General features: G+C 57.3%; 1 protein-coding gene across 1 annotated transcript; it reads right to left on the bottom strand.

Annotated features, from left to right (window-relative positions):
* Positions 1 to 1,335: 1,335 nt before the first annotated feature.
* Positions 1,336 to 15,536, bottom strand: MFSD2B (MFSD2 lysolipid transporter B, sphingolipid). The gene is made up of 14 exons (XM_055121353.1): positions 15,357 to 15,536; positions 11,064 to 11,189; positions 9,369 to 9,493; positions 8,588 to 8,711; positions 7,636 to 7,714; positions 7,415 to 7,545; positions 4,462 to 4,552; positions 4,238 to 4,359; positions 3,194 to 3,277; positions 2,854 to 2,934; positions 2,614 to 2,723; positions 2,201 to 2,344; positions 1,798 to 1,968; positions 1,336 to 1,473 (listed from the first exon to the last, which is right to left on the bottom strand). The coding sequence occupies exons 1-14, from the start codon at positions 15,534 to 15,536 to the stop codon at positions 1,449 to 1,451; spliced, it is 1,593 nt and encodes a 530-aa protein (XP_054977328.1). The 3' UTR covers positions 1,336 to 1,448.
* Between the last annotated feature and the right edge of the window lie 3,559 nt (positions 15,537 to 19,095).

The raw sequence follows: 19,095 nt of genomic DNA, 5'->3' as shown, positions 1-19,095 counted from the left end.
AAGGTCGGCCCTCTACTCGCGCCTCGGTGTTCATGGGGCACCCTCAGAGCACATCCCCCTGGAGGGGAGTTGCCAGCCCAGCTGCTTGAGGTGATGGTCTGTACCCGGGAAGGAGCCAGTGGTCTAGAGAAGTGGGAGGGCAGCTCAGGAGCAGCGCCCTCAGGGGGCAGGGAATGCAGGGGTGCAGACTCTGCACCCCCAGGTTCGCCCTGCAGGTGTCCAGGCTTCCCCAGGAGGAGCTTCTGGAGCAATGGGGTCCCCATGGGTTTCGGATTCCAACCCCGAGTCCAGCTGCCCTGGCCCTTTGGCACCCCAGTTCTTCCTCGTCCAAAGAAAGGGAATGTGTTCCCCTTCTGGCCCCGTGGTCTGAGGACGTGCCATCAGGAGCCTATGAGCTTGGGGACATGGCCCCGGGTCGTGATGTCACAAACCTCCCTGCACCCACGGGGGCTGGTGGACAGGATTCCTGGAGGCGGGAGGCAAGGACGGTCCTTAGTCGGGTTTTGCAGATCCATTCTTTTCTTGTCTGGGTTTTGGGGCCACACTCAGCTGTGCTCAGAGCTCACTCCTGACTGTGAGCTCAGAAACCACTCCTGGCGGGGCTCAGGGGCCAGACGGGATGCCAGGGATCAAACCCAGGGCCTCACGTATCCAAAGCATGTCAAGCTCGCCTGCCGAGCTACATCCCCAGCTTCTTTTACTGATTTTCAAAAACAGAAGCCTCCCTCCAAGACAGGGCCTCCGGGAAGCTCTGGTTTCCACCCTCGTGTGAGATAAAGGTTTCAGACAGAGATTTCCACCGAAATGACCTTTGTTGATGAAATTACTGCTCTTTGATCACTTGGTATCGGTGGATGTGCTTGTGGGAAAATGTCATTCCCATCTAACAAGGGCCCCGCCCCCGGGCCCTGCTCACCTCACCCCCACGAGGGGAGCCCTGCCATGCCCCTCCGGACCTGGTTGCGTCACTGCATCTGCCTGCCATAGTGCTTTCATCTGTCAGCCTCTCCCAGACGCCCATGCGAGCCAGGAGGAACCGGGCCCTGCGGCCCAAATTGCAAGTCAGGCGCCCCCGACTGGAGTAGGATTCTTCCAGGGACAGTTGCTGCCGTGGCTCCAGGCCAGAGACTGCCTGACACTGGACGGTCAGGGGCTCGGGACTCCCTGGGACGACTGACCAACAGGCACGAAATGAGTCTGGAGCTGGAGTCAGAGTGTGCCTGACCCTGGTTTGATCCCCGGCACTGCCAGGGGTGATTCCTAAGCACCTTCGGGTGTGGCCCCCAAAATAACAACAAAAGCCCTGCCAGCCCCTTCAGGGGCCGTGACTCCAGATCTCAGAGGGAAAGAGGGGTGTCGTGTCAACTGCAAAGCTGGGGTGCATGGGGCCGAAAAGAGATCAGAGGCCAGAAGACACATGTTCCTGCAGCTTCCGGATGGCTCCACCTTCAGGAGAGGCTGTAGCTGGTCCTCCTGCCGGAAGGGAAAGAGGGAAAGATGAGGGGGGAAGGGGCCCCTCCTGCCCTGACCCCCATGCAAGTGCCAGGGCAGCTGCAAATCTTCCTGGGGACAGTGGAGTTGTCTGCGGGAGTGCCAGATGGGGACCTGGAATTTGGATGGGTTCGGGAGGAGGGACAGGAGGACAGTGAGAGGAGTCACCAGCCCCCAGGTTCTGGAGAAGAAGAGAAATGGGTGAAGGAGGTGCCTCCCACGGAGTGGTCATAGGAGGAGGGGGCTCAAGGGAGGGGGCTGGAGCCCTTCCAGCCGGGCCGGTGTCCCGGGTAAGCGTTTGCCCACCTCCGGATGCTGAGCTGGCGGGAAGCGTTCTGGCCCGTGGGGGTGTTGCCCACCAGGAGGATGCACAGGCCGGCGAGGATCATGCAGGTGGGCACAGCTCCGATGAGGACCTTGAGAGTGACCACCACCTGCTCCGCCTGCTGGCAGGCTCCTGCGCGGTAGCCCGCGAACCTGGGGAAACGCCAGCCCACTCACACGGCTGAAATCCCGCGAGCCCGGACATCCGGACACTGAGGCTCTGGAGAAATCTGGGGCAGGGGCTACCATGCCCCTGACCCCCCACACCTCACAAGAATAGCCCCCTGGCTGGCGTGGGCGTGGGGGGGCCTGGGCCGCTCCCACGCACTAAGTGTGCAGTCTGCCGCCCCTGCTAAGGCCACCCGGCCGCCCGGCTGACACTCACTCCAGACTCAGCGTGGAGACGCCCAGGGCGCCTGCGCCGGACAGTTTGGTGAAGAAGACATAGGAGGAGTAGAAGATGGTCTCCAGGCCCGGGCCCAGCTGGTGCTGCCGCTGGAAATCGTCCACCACGTCCGGAAGCATGGACCTGGGGGGAGGGGCGGGTCCGAGAGACGGTGCCTCGATGCCCCCGGCCCCACCGCTCTCAGGGGGACCGGCTGAAGGGCCGCCCCCAACCCTCACTCCCGCACCCCTGCCTGCTCTCCACCATCTCCTGCTCCAGGGACAGCGCCAGGAGCTGCTTCTCTCGCACACATCAGAGTCCCCTTCCCGGGGGGATACAGGCAGGAGACAGGGGGCCCCCCGAGTCAGGTGGCCAAGCAGGACCTGGAGCCACCCGCGGCCCCTCCAGCCTACCAGGGCAGCAGTAAGGACTCGGCGATGCTCAGGCCAGACACAAAGGCCACCACGTACGCCACGGGCGCTGTGGGAACCGCAGCCAACAGAATCGCAAAGGGCACCATCATCTGGGGAGACGGACAGAGCTGGCTGAGCCCTCCAGCGGACACGCGCATGCGCCCGAGTTCCCCAGCATCGCCCACGATCCCAGCCAGCAGGGCCCACACCACCCCCGACGTGTGCGCCCGCCTGACTCACGAAGATCCCAAAGGCCGACGTCCTTTTCCCAAATCGTTGGAGCACCCACTCCCACAGCGGGGTGCTGAGCACGGCCGAGATCTGCAGAGTCATCACAACCCCGCATGATCCGGGGCCCTGGCCTGTGTTGGCAAAGTCCCAGCGTCCAGGAGAGATGCTCCCTCGCCCCCCCTTGGAACGGGGTTGACCATCCGTCTGACCTTGTCTCTGTCCACCCTCTACCGGAAGTCAGGAGACAAAGGAGAGTTCTCTGGCCACGTGCCATGCCAAGGCACCCCCCCCCCACGGCGCCACCTCAATGCCCCCTGGGTGACCTGGCCCCGTGCCTCGGGGCTCTCACCAGAATGGTCAGCACCAGGTTCTGGACGTGGTCATGCAGCCGGGAGGCGTGTGTGCAGAACAGGACCAGGTAGCTCTGTTCCACCTGCAGGCCACAGCCGGGCCGAGGGGAGAGAGCGGAGGCTCGGACTCAGGGGCCCAGCCCAGCTCTTCGGTCTGGCCTCCCCTCTGGGACCTCAAACTCTGGTTGCTGCCCACCACGTGTCCATGCAGTGTCCATGCAGCTCCACGCCCACCCAGGGCACTGCCCGCCAGCAGCACGGGCTCCACCATCAGGACACTCAGCTCCCGGCCCTCCCATGCACCAGCTAAGTCCAGTCCGTGGACGGGCTGAGTCCAGCTCTCTGCCCTGCTGCAGCAGCAGCGGGTCTGGCCTTGTGCCTCTCTGCTTTCTCTCTTTGAAAACCAGCCCCGTGGGGCTGCGGGGCCCCGAGACTAACACTGTTCTGTTGCTGGTTTTGGTTTGGTTTGGTTTTAGGGTCACACCCGGCCGTGCTCAGGGGCTACTCCTAGCTCTGTGTGTGCTCCTCTGGTGCTTGGGGGGCCAGGCAGGGTGGGGACCATCAACCCAGGCCTGCAGGAGCTCTGTTTTTTGGTTGTTTGTTTGTTTTCCAGAGACTCAGATCTTTTGTTTTGTTTTGGGGCAGGGCACACCCAGCTGTGCTCAGGGCTTATTCCTGGCTCTGTGCTTAGGGATCACTCTTGGCAGGACTCGGGGGGATCATATGGGATGCTGGGGATTGAACCCAGGTCTGCCATGTACAGGGCAAATGCCTTTACCTGCTGTACTATTGCTCTGGCCCCCTGCCCAGCCTACTGAGTGCTCTCTCTCTCTCTCTCTCTCTCTCTCTCTCTCTCTCTGTCTCTCTCTCTTTCTCTCTCTCCTCTCTCCCTCCTTCCCCCCTCTCTCTCTCCTTTTCTCCCTCTCCCTCTTCCCCTTTTCCCTCTTCCTCTCTCTCTCTCTATGTCTTTCTCACTCTCTCCCCCTCTCTCCCCACCCACCCACCCAAGGGACCCAGCCAAAGGTCAGCCTGGCCAGAAGTACCTGGACAGCGGCAGAGATGAGCAGGAAGGAGCCCACCAGCTTGAGGTAAGGGGGATGCCGGACGGTGAGGTTCAGCCCGGGCAGGAAGCCCAGGCCCGGGCCAGAGGCTGCGCTGGACGCATCTGCAACACAGGACGGACTCCTGGGCCTGGCAGCATTCAGAGCATTCTCCCGAGGGCCCTGCCCTCAGCCCCGGCTTCTGCCCTCTGACTGCACCCCCATACCTGGCCGCTCCTTCACCCCCAGGTAGAGCAAGCAGCTGCACACAGGATAAATCGCCGTGACCACCGCGGCCGCAATGGAGTAGAGCCGAGTCTGGGGGACAGGACAGAGTGAGTTGGGGGGCTCCAGACCATAGGGTGAGGGGCCCCAGGCTGAGCAGGGCCCAGGGCAGTGCTCAGTCCAGCCCAGTGAGGCTGGGTGCCCCCCACAACCACCCAGCAGCAGAGGGAGATCTTGGGGGCTAGCGTGGTCCTTCTGGGGCTAGAGGCACAGGGATAAAGCCCTCTCTGTGGCCCACCCCAGTTCCACCCCCCACACCCCCAGGAGCAATCCTTGAGCACAGATTTGGGAGCAAGCCCAGAGCACAACCAGGTGCAGCCCCCCAAGCAAAAAACCACAACAAAACAATAGCCCTGCTGCCCTCGCATCTCGGTGTGGAAAGACGGTTCTCTCCTCCCTGCGCTTATTTTCACTTTGGCTGAGAGGCAGCCGGGTAGTAGACTGCTCACCTGGCATGTGTGAGGAACCCCTGTTTGACCCTCGGTACCACCCAAGTACCAAGTACCAACCAAGTACCAAGTACCACAAAGGTGCTCAGGGCTGACCCCGGCTCTAAGCTCAGGAGTTACTCCTGATGGGCTCATGGGACCATGTGTGGGATGCCAGAACCCAGAGGTGGCAAGGCAGACGCCCTACCCACTGCGCTGTCTCTCCAACCTCCACTTTTGCCTACTAGGTCCTGGGGTGGACGTGACCCTGGGAGCAGGGTGGGGCCTGGCCGGGGACAGGGGAAACAGATGAGGGGACCCACAATTCCAGCCCAGCAGGATGCACGAGGACCCCACAAAGGCGGGAAACAGAACCTCCACTCCTCGTGATTCAGCGGGTGAAGCCTCCTTGCAACCCCATGGGGAGAAAGTCCGGGTTGCCCACAGACGGCCTTAGGGCAGGAAGGAGGGGGTGTGCCCAGCTCTGTGCTTGTTTTCTGGGGAGGGTACGCCTGGCTGTGCTCAGGGACTACTTCCGGTGGTGCTCAGGGGACCCTGCGTGGTGCCAGGGATCAGTGGCTTCTGGCATCGTCATCTTTGCCAGCCTAGGCCACGTGTGTGGGACCAAAGGTGAGGCCAGAACTCCCTCCCGTCTGCTCCCTACTTTTAGGCCCTCAGACCCTGCCTCACCAGCTTGACCCCAATGCTTCCCAGATGGCCACCTGGTAGTATTGGAAAGAAGGGGGCGGGGCTGGAGCCATAGTATAGTGAGAAGAGCATCTGCCTTGCATGTGGCTGACCTGGGTTTGATTCCAGCATCCCATATAGTCCCCTGAGCACCACCAGGAGTAATTCCTGAGTGCAGAGCCAAGAGTAATCCCTGAGCATCGTCAGGTGTGACCCTCCCCCCAAAAAAGAAAGAAGAGGGCTTGAATGGGGGGTGGTGAGGGGAGAGGGTTCAGGGAGGGAGAGGTGAGGCGAGCTTCTGGCTCTGATGTGGGGCAGGTGCTGCCGTGTCCGCACTCTGGGATGGGCACAGGGCCTGGCCACCTCCTACACGAGATGGTGGCTCTCACTGCAGCTGGGTTCATACCAGGGGCTTGCTGAGTTCCCCTGGGTCACTTCTCCCAGGACAGTTGGTCTAGGTGAGCTGACGAATACACCTTTCTATGGTTTTTTATTTTCTGTTGCTTTGTTGTTGTTGGGCCACACACGATATACTCAGGAGTTACTCCCGACTCTGTGCTCAGGTCACTGTCACTGTCATCCCGTTGCTCATCAATTTGTTCAAGTGGGCACCAATAACGTCTCTCATTGAGAGACTTATTGTTACTGTTTTTGGCATATCCAATATGCACGGGTAGCTTGCCAGGCTCTGCCGTGTGGGCTCGATACTCTCGGTAGCTTGCCGGACTCTCCGAGAAAGGCGGAAGAATCGAACTCGGGTCGGCCTCGTGAAAGGTGAAAGCCCAACCGCTGTGCTATCGCTCCAGACCCCTGTGCTCAGGTATCACTCCTAAACTTGGAGGATTCTATGGGGTGCTGGGGATTGAACCCTGATCGAATCCAGGTGCAAGGCAAGCGCCCTGGCCACTGTTCTTGCTGTCGGTGGGTTATTCCTAAACATGACTTTCTAACCAGCGCTGCTGCTGGGCTGGTCCAGGAAGCACAACTTTGCCCCCCAGAACACCCACCAGGAGCAGACTGGGTGCCCCTGTCTGGTCTGGAGGAGAGGTCGGTCCATGTGGGAGTCCCTGACTGTGTGTGGTGGTGGGGGTGACTGGCTGCAGGCTGGGTCCTCCCAGCGGGAGGAGGCAGCGCGCTGGTGGGGGTGGACGGTGACATGGGCCAGAGCTGTGGACTGGCGGAAGATCTGTGGCCTCAGGAGCCCCGGGGATTAGGAGCTGGAGAGAGCAACGGGGCGAGTCTCTGTCGGTGCACGCAGCCAGCCTGGGCTTGATCCCGGTACCGCAGGGCTCCTGAGCGCGTGTGGCCCGGTAATCCCGGTTCCCGCAGAGCATCCATTCTCCCGGCCCTACACTGAAGCCCCTGCACTGCGGGCGGAGAAGGACCCAGCGGGGAACTGAGCGCACGGAATGAACAACGTTTCTAGGGCTGGGGTGCGGGGTTGTAGTGGGGTAAAAGGAGAGGAAACTCCACTCCTGTTTCCACTGACAAAGACAAGTGTCAGATTGCTCTGAGCTGGGAGAGGGGTGTGCCGCGGGGTTCAGTGCTCGGTGGCTCTCCCTGAGGGCGGGGGTGGGGCTTTTCCAGGGGATCAGCAAGTCCCGTCCACTTGCCCACCTGCCCCGCTCCCGCCGGTGGTCCTGCCTCTCCACTTTCCTTTTCGGGGGCCCTTGCAGACGGCTCCTGCAGGCACCTTTACTGGGGATCTTGAAGGCACCCGCAGGAAAAGCCGAGTTGGCGGGGGTCTCGGGGGCAGAGGGCAGAAGCGGAGGAGACTCACCGCGTCGGGGGAGACGGTGCCCGGCCCCGGCACCTCCGGGTCCCCGCAGACGTGCGGCGCGTGCGCTCCTGCCACGATGCTCCCGTGCACCGCGGCGCCCAGCAGTGTGCCCACCATCTCCAGGGTCATCCCTGCCGAGCGACGGGCCGTGAGCGCGGCCGGCCCGGGGACCGCCACCGCCACCCCCCGCCCCCCGCCCCCCGCCCCGCGCGCGCACTCACGGTAGGCGGTGGCCGAGTCCCGCTCCCGCGGGCTGGCGGGCAGCAGCATGGTGAGCGCCGTGTAGGGCACCTGGAAGAACTGGGGACGGGAGAGATTGGGGCGAGGGGGGCGCCCTCCACCCACCACCCACGCCCTGGAAGGCGGGGGGGGGGGGGTGGGGAGGAGGAACTGCAGCAGGTGGTCTCGGCCACCCTGGGCTCGCTGGAGTTTGGGGCTGAAAGGCCCCCCACGTGAGAGTCCAGGGAGTGGAAGCAGCTGACAACACTGGCACTCCCTGGCCGCCACCCCAGCCCGTCTCCACACACACACTGTAGCACATACAATGTAGCATGCACACACTATAGCACAAACTGTAGCACATACACACTGTAGCACACACTGTAAAGTGGACACACTGTAGCACACTGAGCACAAACACTGTAGCACACACTGTAACCTGCACACTCTAGCACACTCTATAGCACACACTGTAGCACACTGTAGAGTAGAAACACTGTAGCACATACTGTAGAGTGGACACACTGTAGCACACACTGTAACCTGCACACTCTAGCACACTCTATAGCACACACTGTAGCACACTGTAGAGTAGAAACACTGTAGCACATACTGTAGAATGGACACACTGTAGCACACTGCAGCACACACACTGTAGCACACACTGTAACCTGCACACTCTAGCATACTCTAGCACACACTGTAGCACATTCACTGTAGCACACACTGTAACACATACACTGTAGCACACACTGTAGCCTGCATAAACTGTAGCACACACTGTAGCATGAATACACTGTAGCCTGTACACACCGTAGCACACATTGTAGCATACACTGGCACACCCTGTAGCATACACCCTGTAGCACACACACTGTAGCACACGCCTAGCATGAACACACTGTAGCACACATTGTAGCATGCACACCTTTTCCATGCAGGACCGAGGCTTACCGTGGCCAGGGCCTGGAAGAGGCAGTAGAAGGCCGTGTACCAGAGGCCACGGAGGCTTGTGAAGGGGGGCAGGAACCACAGGAAGAAGTAGGCCAAGGCAATGAAGGGCGTGCAGCCCAGCACCCTGCGGACGCACGGCAGAAGTGGGGCACCCACAACACCAGGACAGGCCTCAAGCAGCCCCTGAGCCAGAGTTGGCCTGAGCCCCATCCCAGGTGCAGCCAATGGAGAGCTAGAAGAGGCTGATGGGCATGGGGCCCTCACTGTTGAGTTCTAGCGGGCACCCTGGCTTTCCCCTGGCCACCTCGCCTGGCCTCCAGCCTACTCGCAGCCACTTGCCCAGCCTGTGCCAGACCCGGGAGTCGAAGAGTCACATCAGCCTGTGACCCAAGGGGAGGCAGAATCCAAGACCTCTCGGCTCCGCCGTCTGACTCACTCAGCTCCACCCACATCTGCACCAACTGTCCCTTGAACTATCCCCAGGTGTCCACCAAGAAGTAGGGTGCTGGGGCTGGAGCAATAGCACAGCGGGTAGGGCATTTGCCTTGCACGTAGCCAACCCAGGCTCGATTCCCAGCATCCCATATGGTCCCCTGAGCACCACCAGGAGAAATTCCTGAGTGCAGAGCCAGGAGTAACCCTTGTGCATCGCCAGGTGTGACCCAAAAAATTAAAAAAAAAAAAAAAAGAAAAGAAAAAGAAGAAGGGTGCTTGCAGACACAGTGGCCCAGGGCAGGTCACTGTGCCTGGGAGTCAGCCCAAGGACAGTGTTGCTGCTCACCAGGGCATGAGGCGTCCGGACCCTGTCCTCCTGCTTCTGTTGATGAGGAAACCGGCCACGGGGTCCGCTGCTGCCCCAGACACCTTCCCTCCAAAGAGCACCAGAGAGACCTGGGCGGCAGGGATCTGCAGGGAACGGGGCAGGAGACAGCGGGTCATGGGATCAGAGAGGGGACATGGGACCCTCCACTCACCAAGAGCAAGGTCTGGGAACTGGGCTGGGGCGAGGCTGGACCCTGACACTTGCATGTGCAGGGAGGGCCTGAGAGCGTAACCGCATGTCCCCACCCCTTCCTTCAGCCAGTCACCTTGGCAGGAGACCATGGGGACACTCATTACTGGTGACTCAGTGGCAGAAGGGTGGCCGGAGTAGAGAGGGAGGTGGCCTTCTGTTTCACGAGGAGAAGGCTTTATTGAATATTACCAAAACACCCAAACAGCACCAAAAAGTCTTGAGTAAAGGTCACCTGAAGCGCCCACTCTCCCCCCACACCTGGATGCAATTGCAGAAGCATTTTCCTGAGCACCCTTTCATGCGTTTCTTTAGGGGCAGGGTGGTTGGTTTGGGGTCATGCCTACCTACTCGGGCATTAGTCCTTTAAGTTAGCCTTCCTTGCCCCTTTTCATGCAATTATTTAGGTGCACTTGCAATGTGTAATTCTACATAGAGGAGATCTGATCAATGCCATTACAAAAATGTGGTTGTGGGGCCACAGAGAGAGCATGGTGGGTAGAGCACTAGCCTGGTACACAGCCAACCTAGGTTCAATCCCCAGTATCCCATATGGTCCCTGAGCCCTGCCAGGAGTGATCCCTGAGTGCAGAGCCAGGAGCAATTCCTGAGCCCCACTGGTGTGTCACCCTCCCCAAAAAAGAACCCCTTCCACCCCCCCAACAAGGTTGTGTGAATCCCTGGCTTAAGTCTGGCACCAAAACACACACACACACACACACACACACACACACACACACACTTCCCCTCCACCCCCAAATACGGCTACCTAAATAGGACTGTGTTTGCCTTCTGTCCTCTCCCACAGCCCACTGTCACCATGTCACCACAATAGCAGCCTAGTGTCTCCTTCTGTAATGCTCTCATGCTCACATTCTCATCAGGTACACAACCTCCATGTACCCATATGGGGGACATGTGTTTGCTTCGTTAAGGCGGGATCATGTCATATTTCCTCTGCGTTTGGTTTGTCTCTTGGAGGCAGATGGAATTCCTAGATTCTTAGGCTGGATCTCAGAGCCTTCTGGGAATGGCTCCCCGCCTGCTGTCCCCCGCTGCATCCAAGCAGGCCGGAGACAGTGCAGAAGTTTGCCCACAGCCCAGCCTGGTTTCAATTCTTGGCACTGCATATGGTCCCCTGAACACCAGCAGGGGGCACTCCTGAGCACAGAGCCAGGAATAATCCCTGAGCCCCAGGGATTATTCCCAATAACCCCCAAACCCCACCCCAGCAGGGAGATGAGCCCGAGCCCCGCAGGCCAGGTCAGCTCAGCAGCCCACGTCGCCACCTCTGGGCTGTTGGAACATGGAACACCCAGCAGCTCCTTGTTCCACGCTGGGGGAGGAGGGGTTCAGGGGCGTACCTCCCAAGGCAGGGTTGTGGGGGTGGCGGAGGGGCAGGCACTAGCAAAGAGACATCAGGGAAGAAGGGAACAGGGGGCTCTGGGGGCTGCCGCCACTCACCTGGGCCACATCTAGCAGGAAAAGCTGCAGGTAAAAGGCGATGGCGCTTGAGGCCACCTGATTGGGTACCCCGCCGATGCCATAGCACAGCTTGGTGCAGACGGAGAGGCGACCAGCTCTGGCGTCCTGGGGGAGACACGGGGGCTAAGCCACCATTCCCACAGTCCCTGTCTGCCCTCAGCATCCTGGAACCCCCCCCCACACCCATTGTGGGTGTTCCTAGCAACTTCTCGGTACTCATTTGTGCCCCTCCCCCTTCGTGTTACCTAAGTGATAAAGAAAGAGGGGACACGATCCCCAATCCTAAGCCCTAGCCATTCTCCAGGGGGAATTCTTCCTTCCGCTTCCCTCTCTGTGCTTCCTGCAGAGGGGTTCAGTCTTCTAAGTCACCCAGCCAGGGGGACCTCAGGCTCCTCCTGGCCTGGCCACCAGCTCTCCCAGGTACCCTTGTCTGCCCAGTGTCACGACGCTGCAGCGGAACAGCTATGAAATGTCCGAAGGAGGGGCAGCACAGTGGGTTCCTGCCCACGGCGGAGGCAGCTCCCAGACGCTTTTGCCCTCTTTCCTGTGGCGCCTCCCTGCCAGCCTCTCATGAGGTCGGTGACCCCAAATGTGTCTAACTCTCTCCCAAATGCTGCCCAGAGACCTCCAAATGCCAACCACTTTTCCCTACCCCACGGGTGCCTCTGCTTAGCAAGGTCTAAACTTCCAGCTCCCGGCTTCCACCCCATGGTCGCACCCTTTCTCACCAACACTCCAGTCCCTGTTGCATTAAAAGGCCTCACGGCCCTCTCAGCAATTCAGATCAGGAAACTAGGCACCTGATTTTATTTTATTTTATTTTATTTGCTTTTTGGGTCACACCTGACGATGCACAGGGGTTACTCCTGGCTCTGCACTCAGGAATCACCCCTGGCGGTGCTCAGGGGATCATATGGGATGCTGGGAATCGAACTGGGGTTGGCTGCGTGCAAGGCAAACGCCCTACCTGCTGTGCTATCGCTCCAGCTCCCAGTCCCCTGATTTTATCTGATTTTTTTTTTTTGCTTTTTGGGTCACACCCAGCGATGCTCAGGGGTTACTCCTGGCTTTGCACTCAGGAATTACTCCTGGCGGTGCTTGGGGGACCATATGGGATGCCGGGGATCGAACCCGGGTGCAAGGCAAACGCCCTACCCGCTGTGCTATCGCTCCGGCCCCTGATTTTATCTGATTTTTAAAAATTTTTTAAAATTTTATTGAATCACCGTGAAATAGTTACAAGCTTTCATGTTTGGCTGCTCTTTTAACATAAATTACATGGTGGCAGTGCTGGGGGTTGCACCCAAGATCTCTTAGGACTCCAATACCATGCCATTCTGCTCGCCGCCTCCAGGGGGCGCCGATCAGGAGCGCACCACCCTTTCCCAGTCTCTCTGAACGACAGGAGCATCTTACACCTCACCCAGTGCCACAGTGCATGCTGCCCCTAGGCCTGGACAGTGCCCACTTCTTCTCCCTGGAAGGTTTTGTGTCCCTGCAGAGGTGACTCCTTAAATGAAGGGCCAGCATCTCCACAAAGGAAACGGGTTTTCCTCTCTGACCTCCCCCCCAAATCTCACGCACTCGTACTAGCAGGTAGTCTCATATATTTCCTGCCTCCTCCCACCGGAAACAGGTCCCTTACAGCATGCAGCAGGAAGCCTGACTCCAGTCCCTATCCACGGGGACAGGTGGGCACAGGCCGGAAGCTGCATATGGAACAAATGCCAGGACCTGGGGCAGCACGCGCCTCACGTGCTCCTCCGGCCAGAGGGCTGGGAGGGGAGAGCCCTGTGGCCATATGCACTCTGGTATCTTGCTGGACAGCCTGCGTGGGCTCTGGGAAGGGAAGGGCCTTTCCAGATAAGGGTTTATCAGCCCCACTGCACCCTCTTCCCGGCCGCAGCAGAAACCCACACGTGGGGCACAGGATGGCTTCCTTTTCGGACCTCTGGCTGAATACTCATTCAGCTCCTAGGAAATGTTCACCATGCGCAGAGGCCCACAGGACTGCTACCTACCCCCATCTTGTGAGCGGGAAGGGTCCCCCCTCCCCCCCGCAGGCCTTGCAAGCTTCTGGTACAGAGACTGCTAGAGAGCTAGAAAAACGTGACATTAGATGACACTGGGTCTGGGGATGTCTAGTGGAGGATGGCCTTTCCCTCTCTTCCACGATGGAAGCCAGGGTTGAACAAGACCCACTGGGATCCCCGCGCTAAGGGCCCCTTCTCAGACCCTGAGGCTCAGGCCACAGTACTTGGCATTGCTTTGCTTTGAATGGGGCAAAGACACATCTCATGATGTAAGACTGATTGTGAAATGAGTAGGACATTTGCTTTGCATGCTGCCAACCTGAGTTTGATTCCCGGCACCCCTGAGCACTGACAGAAGTCAGCAGCCTGGAGCACAGGTTCAGAAGTCAGCCCTGAGCACCACTGGGTGTGGCCTACAAGCAAACAAACAAAAAAACAAACAAAATGCCCCACATTTCATTGTTAGGAGAACAAAGCAGAGTTTTCCTGGCAGTGTGTGTCAGTTACTCTCAGCCAGTCACCTCACCCCCTTCTTCTATCTAAATTCTATTTTTCTAAATTCCATCAGTGAGAGTCTGCAGGGGGCCTCACTCATGTTCTTAGGGGCTCCCATCTTTTGCCCAGAAGTGTGGAGGGGGGCTGGAGAGATAGCACAGCCGGTTGGGTGCTTGCCTTGCATGTCACCGACCTGAGTTTGATCCCTGGCATCCCCGATAGGCCTTCCCAGATAAGGGCCTTGGGTGTGGCCCCAAACCCCAAGAAACAGAGATGACCTTCTTGGCAACCAGGCTCCTACTGCCCACAAGCGTGCCAGACGCCCTCAGGTGCGAGGTGCTGGGTGCAGACCCATGGCGGTCAGGAGTCATGGGTGCGGGGGGGGCTGCCTCCTTCCTAATGCTGTCAGGAGGCGTTAGGATTCCAGCTTCTGCAAAACCTATTTCCTCTTCCTCACCCAGCTGGGGCTTGTGGTAGGTTGTTAGTTTTGGTTTGCACGGGTGCTGGGGGTCGAACCCAGGGCTTCACACATGCCAGGCAAGGGTTCTGCCAGGGAGTCACCTCCTGTGCCAGGTGTCTACCCTGAGGCTTCATGGACCCCCACCTCCCTGTGCCAGGCGTCTCCTCTGTGACTTCACGTCCTCCCCACTCCTTTCCCTCTGTCAACTTGTTGCTCCTTTGCACTTTTTTTGTTTTAGGGCCACACCTGGCTGCATTCAGGGTTTATTCCTGGCTCTGAACTCAGGGATCACTCAGTGGGCCCAGGGGACCCTATGGAGTGCCAAGTGCCCTACCTGCTGTACCGTCTCTCTGACTCCATCCTCTGCATCTCTTTGTGTGTGTGTGTGTTGGGGGGGGGGGTTGGGAGTGAGGATTTGGGACCACAACCAGTGGTGCTCAGGGATTATCCCTGGCTCTGCATTCAGGAATCACTTCCGGTGGGCTCAGGGCTCACTCCTGGTAGTGCTTGGGGGATCCTATGGGGTACTGGGAGCAAACCAGGATCAGCAGCATGCAGGGCAAGTGCCCGAGCCCTGTCGTGTCTCTCTGGCCCCAAGGAAGGCATCTTTGCAGCTGTCTCCCCAAGGAGACCTGGACCAAGGGCAGGGTTTGAGAGGGGGACTCTTCTCACACCATCTGCCTAGAGGGGGCTGGGAAGGAGGCAGTCCCCCCCCACCCCCCCGCACCCATGACAAATCCCTGGGCCAGAGTTTAGGACTCAGAGAAGCCTAACAAGAGCTAACAAGAGCCCCAGCACGAGGCTCTGGATAGGAGGGCGCATGAGAGGGATGAACCACGTTATCATTTCACCGGTCTAGGACTCAGTTTCCCTCTTCTCTTGACGGATACTAGCTCTCACGGGGAACTAGGACCCCACAGGACAGTTAGTTCCTGGCTGAATCGAAGGCTGAGATCCCAAATCCCGGGGGCCTTCGTGCCCCCGCAGGTCCCCGGGCCCCCTCGCTTGGCGCTCACCGGGTCGGGCTCCAAGTTGGGCGCTTCTGGTTGGGGCGGGGGCGCCTCCACTTCCCGGCCCGGGGTCCCTCCCGGGGACAGGGCCATCGCGCAGAGCTGCTCCGGCGCCCGCTCGCTCTCGGGGCTTATCTGCCCAGGGCGGCTCCTGCGGGCCCGGCGATGGGCGGGCCGGGCGCCGCCGAGGGGGCCCCCCAGAGTCAGCCGCGCGCCCCACGGAAACGCGCCCGGAGGGAGCCCCAGCTCGCGGCGGGCGGGGGCTGAGGCCAACCTGTCTCGCGGATCTCTCCCTTTCTCGGGGTTCGGACCAGCAGGATTCGCCCTGAAGCCGCCCGCTAGTGCCAGTGGGTGCAAGTTTACTCGCAGGAGGGAACGGAAGAGGCGCTTGTGGATTCGGAACGTGGCCAAGTGGGCTTGGCGAGGCCCCGACGTGCCCCGGGATCAGGCTCATACCGGTGATCACACCGTGAGGGTGGCGCAGTTCTGGCCAATGATGCAAGCGCGGGCGTATCGGGCGTATCTGGACAGGTCTTCCTCGGGAACCCTGGACAGGTCACCTTGTACTTAGAGCGACGTGAATACAGGTAAAGGCGAAAGCCAGGGAGCTAAAGGGCTGAAGCGATAGGACAGCGGGGAGGGGGGAGGGCGTTTGCCTTGCACGTGGCTGACTGGGTTTGGATCCCAGCATCCCCTATGGTCCTCCAAACCCCGCCTGAGTAAGCCCTGAGTAAGCATCGCCAGGTGTGGCCGTCTGCACCAAACCAAAACGAGACAGAAGCCACAGAGCTGAGAAGCAAGCGGGACAAATATGTCCATGAGCTAGGGTTCCAATCGGTTCTTAAATAGGACTCCACAACACCAATTATTTGGACTCATAACCAAATGGAAAAATGAGGTGTACATCATCCAACCGGTGAAAAGCCGGCACACAGAATGGGGGTCTTAAGAATGGGAGGAGGGGCCGGAGCGATAGCACAGCGGGTAGGGCGTTTGCCTTGCACCCGGGTTCGATCCCCGGCATCCCATATGGTCCCCCAAGCACCGCCAGGAGTAATTCCTGAGTGCAAAGCCAGGAGTAACCCCTGAGCATCGCTGGGTGTGACCCAAAAAGCAAAAAAAAAAAAAAAAAAAAAAAAAGAATGGGAGGAATATCTGTAAACCATCCGGACTTGTACATAAAGGACGCTGACAACAGGAATAAAAAGACAAATAATCCAATTGAAAGATGGACCAACACAAAATAAAGGCAGGGGGACGGGGGGCAGGTGCGGAGCAACACTACGGGGCTTAACGTCTTTGCTTGGTATACAGCTAATCTGGGTTCGATTCCCATCACCCCATATGGTTCCCTGAGCCCCACCAGAAGGGATCACTGACCACAGAGCCAGAATAAACCCTGAGCACAGCCAGGTTCCAGGTATGCCCCCTGCTTCCCGCCAAATGGACCAAGAACTGGAATAGTTATTTCTTCAAGTTCATACAAAGGCATAATAAACATGAAAGATGCTCTAATCACCAGGGAAATCAGAGCTATAAAGCCATCCTTCACTAGGGGCAGTCAAGCTGGTGGGGGTGTTTGGGGGAAGCCAGGTGGGCCTTCAAAATCTATTAGGGACTAGAGATAGTTACGGGGGTTAAGGCACTTGCTTGCATGTGGCCAACCCTGGTTTGAGTGCCAGCACTACATACAGTCCCCTGAGCAACACCAAAATGACCCCTGAGCACAGAGCCAGGAGTAAGCCCTCAGCATCACCAGGTATGACTCCAAAATGAAATAAAAGGCTATTATTTTTTGAGGGCAGGGGTCTCAACCCAGGTCTCATGCATGAAAGGCATGCACTTACCGCTGAGTCAAATTCCTGGCCGGTCTTCAAAAAGTTAAACATGAAAGTAATACATGACCCAGCAAATCCACTCCTCAGTGGGCACATGTCACAAAACATTGGATCAAATGTCTTGGGGGCTAGAAAGAGTACAGCAGGTTGGGCATTTGCCTTGCATGCAGCTGACCCAGGTTCAATCCCTGGCATCTCATATGGTCGCCTGAGCACTGTCAGTTGTGATTCCTGAGAGCAGAGTCAGGAGTTAATACCTAAGCTTCACTGGGTGTGCCACCCCCCCAAAACAAAACACCCAATGTCCTGTAGCAATATTATTTATAAAAGTTGAAAGTGGAAATGGCCCAACTATCCATCATGTGTTGGCTAAGTGAAAACATGACAGGGAAAAGGCAGACAAAGCTGGAATGCTAAGGGAAAAACCTCATATGATTCCATTTATAGGAAACATCCAGAGTAGGGAAACCTTCAGAATGTAGATTTATGGTTGCCTAGCACTGAGGATGGAGAATAAGATGAGTGCTAGTGGGTATGGGGTTCTTTTAGAGGAGAGATGCTGTTCTAAAATTAGGTTGTGTTAGATTGTGGTGATGAATTATGTGCTTCCACGGGGTAGATTGTAAGGTATGTGAATTATATCTCAATAAAGCATTTCTTTTCAAAGGGAAGACTGGTACTACCGGAGTATGATGAGGCTGGCAGTCAGGAGTCTGAGGGCCAGGGATGTGCAGGAGAGCACTAGCTTTGCATGTGGGAGACCCTGTGTTTGGTCCCCAGTGCTGCCAAAAATAAATTCCCCCCAAATAAAAGCAAAACCTATAAAGGAGCCTGATGATTTCATGAAGATTTCAGCCCTGATCTGTATTTCTGGATTTTCACAGGCAAATAAAATTTTATTTTGTAAGTCACTCCTATTTCCTGTAAGATCTAATCCTAAAGTATACCCTAACTGACTGAAAAAAAGCAGGTAATTTTATTTTCTATCTGCGATTCTGGAATTTCTAAAACAGAAACCTTGTTTCCTTGATTCCTACTAATAGAAATATAATTAGGACCAAAGGAGTAGTACAGCAGATAAGATGCTTGCCTTGTACACACCCAAACTAGTTTCAGTTCTTGTCATGACATACAGTCCCCTGGGTATCACCAAAAGTGATACCTGAACATTAATAATTGTGTCCCCCCAAACTAACAAACAAAAACAAACCCCCATTAGTATACCTAGATAATGTTTGTGCTGAATAATTGATCTCTTGAAAACAAAATAAACTCGGGGCTGGAGCGATAGCACAGCGAGGAGGGCATTTGCCTTGCACGAGGCCAACCCAGGTTTGATTCCCAGCATCCCGTATGGTCCCCTGAGCACCACCAGGAGTAACTCCTGAGTGCAGAGCCAGGAGTAACCCCTGTACATCGCCAGGTGTGACCCAAAAAGCAAAAATAAAATAAAATAAAATAAAATAAAAACAACTCAAGTAGTTTCTTTGGATAATCTACTTTTAGAAGAAGACCTTCTGTGCGTTTTTTCTTCTTTGTATCTGAGTGTGGTTTTTCAACAGGCAGTGCTGGGGCCTCACAGGGAAACACGTAGATTGGGCCCTGGGCTTCCCAGGCAAAACACACACTTTTTTTTTGCCCTCAAGCAATCACCCCAGTCCTGTATTTGGAAATATTCTACTTCATTCCCATACTTACACTTTGTTGTGTATACTACCACAATTAAAATTTCATTAAAAAAATCTTTTTGGGGGGCTGGAGTGATAGCACAGTGGGTAGGGTGTTTGCCTAGCACGTGGTCAACCTGGGTTCGATCCCCAGCATCCCAGATGGTCCCCCATGCACCGCCAGGAGTCATTCCTGAGTGCAGAGCCGGGAGTAGTCCCTGAGCATTACCCGGTGTGACCCCCCAAAAAAAACTTTTTTGGGGGGCATACCCTACCATGATCAAGGGTTGCTCCTGGCTTTGCACACAGGGATTACTCCTGGTGGGGTTGGGTGAACCACATGGGATAATGGGAATTAAACCCAGGTTGACAAGGCAAGCTGCCATACCTGCTGACCTGCTGTACTATCGCTCTGGTCCCCCAGATTTTATTTTTGAAAGGAATTTAAAGCAAAAACAGTATCAGGGGCTGGAACGATCATATGGCAGGTAGGGCATTTGCTTTCCAT

The sequence above is a fragment of the Sorex araneus genome, chromosome X (assembly GCF_027595985.1).
Source record: "Sorex araneus isolate mSorAra2 chromosome X, mSorAra2.pri, whole genome shotgun sequence".
Lineage (NCBI taxonomy): Eukaryota > Metazoa > Chordata > Mammalia > Eulipotyphla > Soricidae > Sorex > Sorex araneus.
The sequence above is the reverse complement of the archived record's forward strand: the minus strand, read 5'-3'. Positions and strand labels throughout refer to the sequence as shown.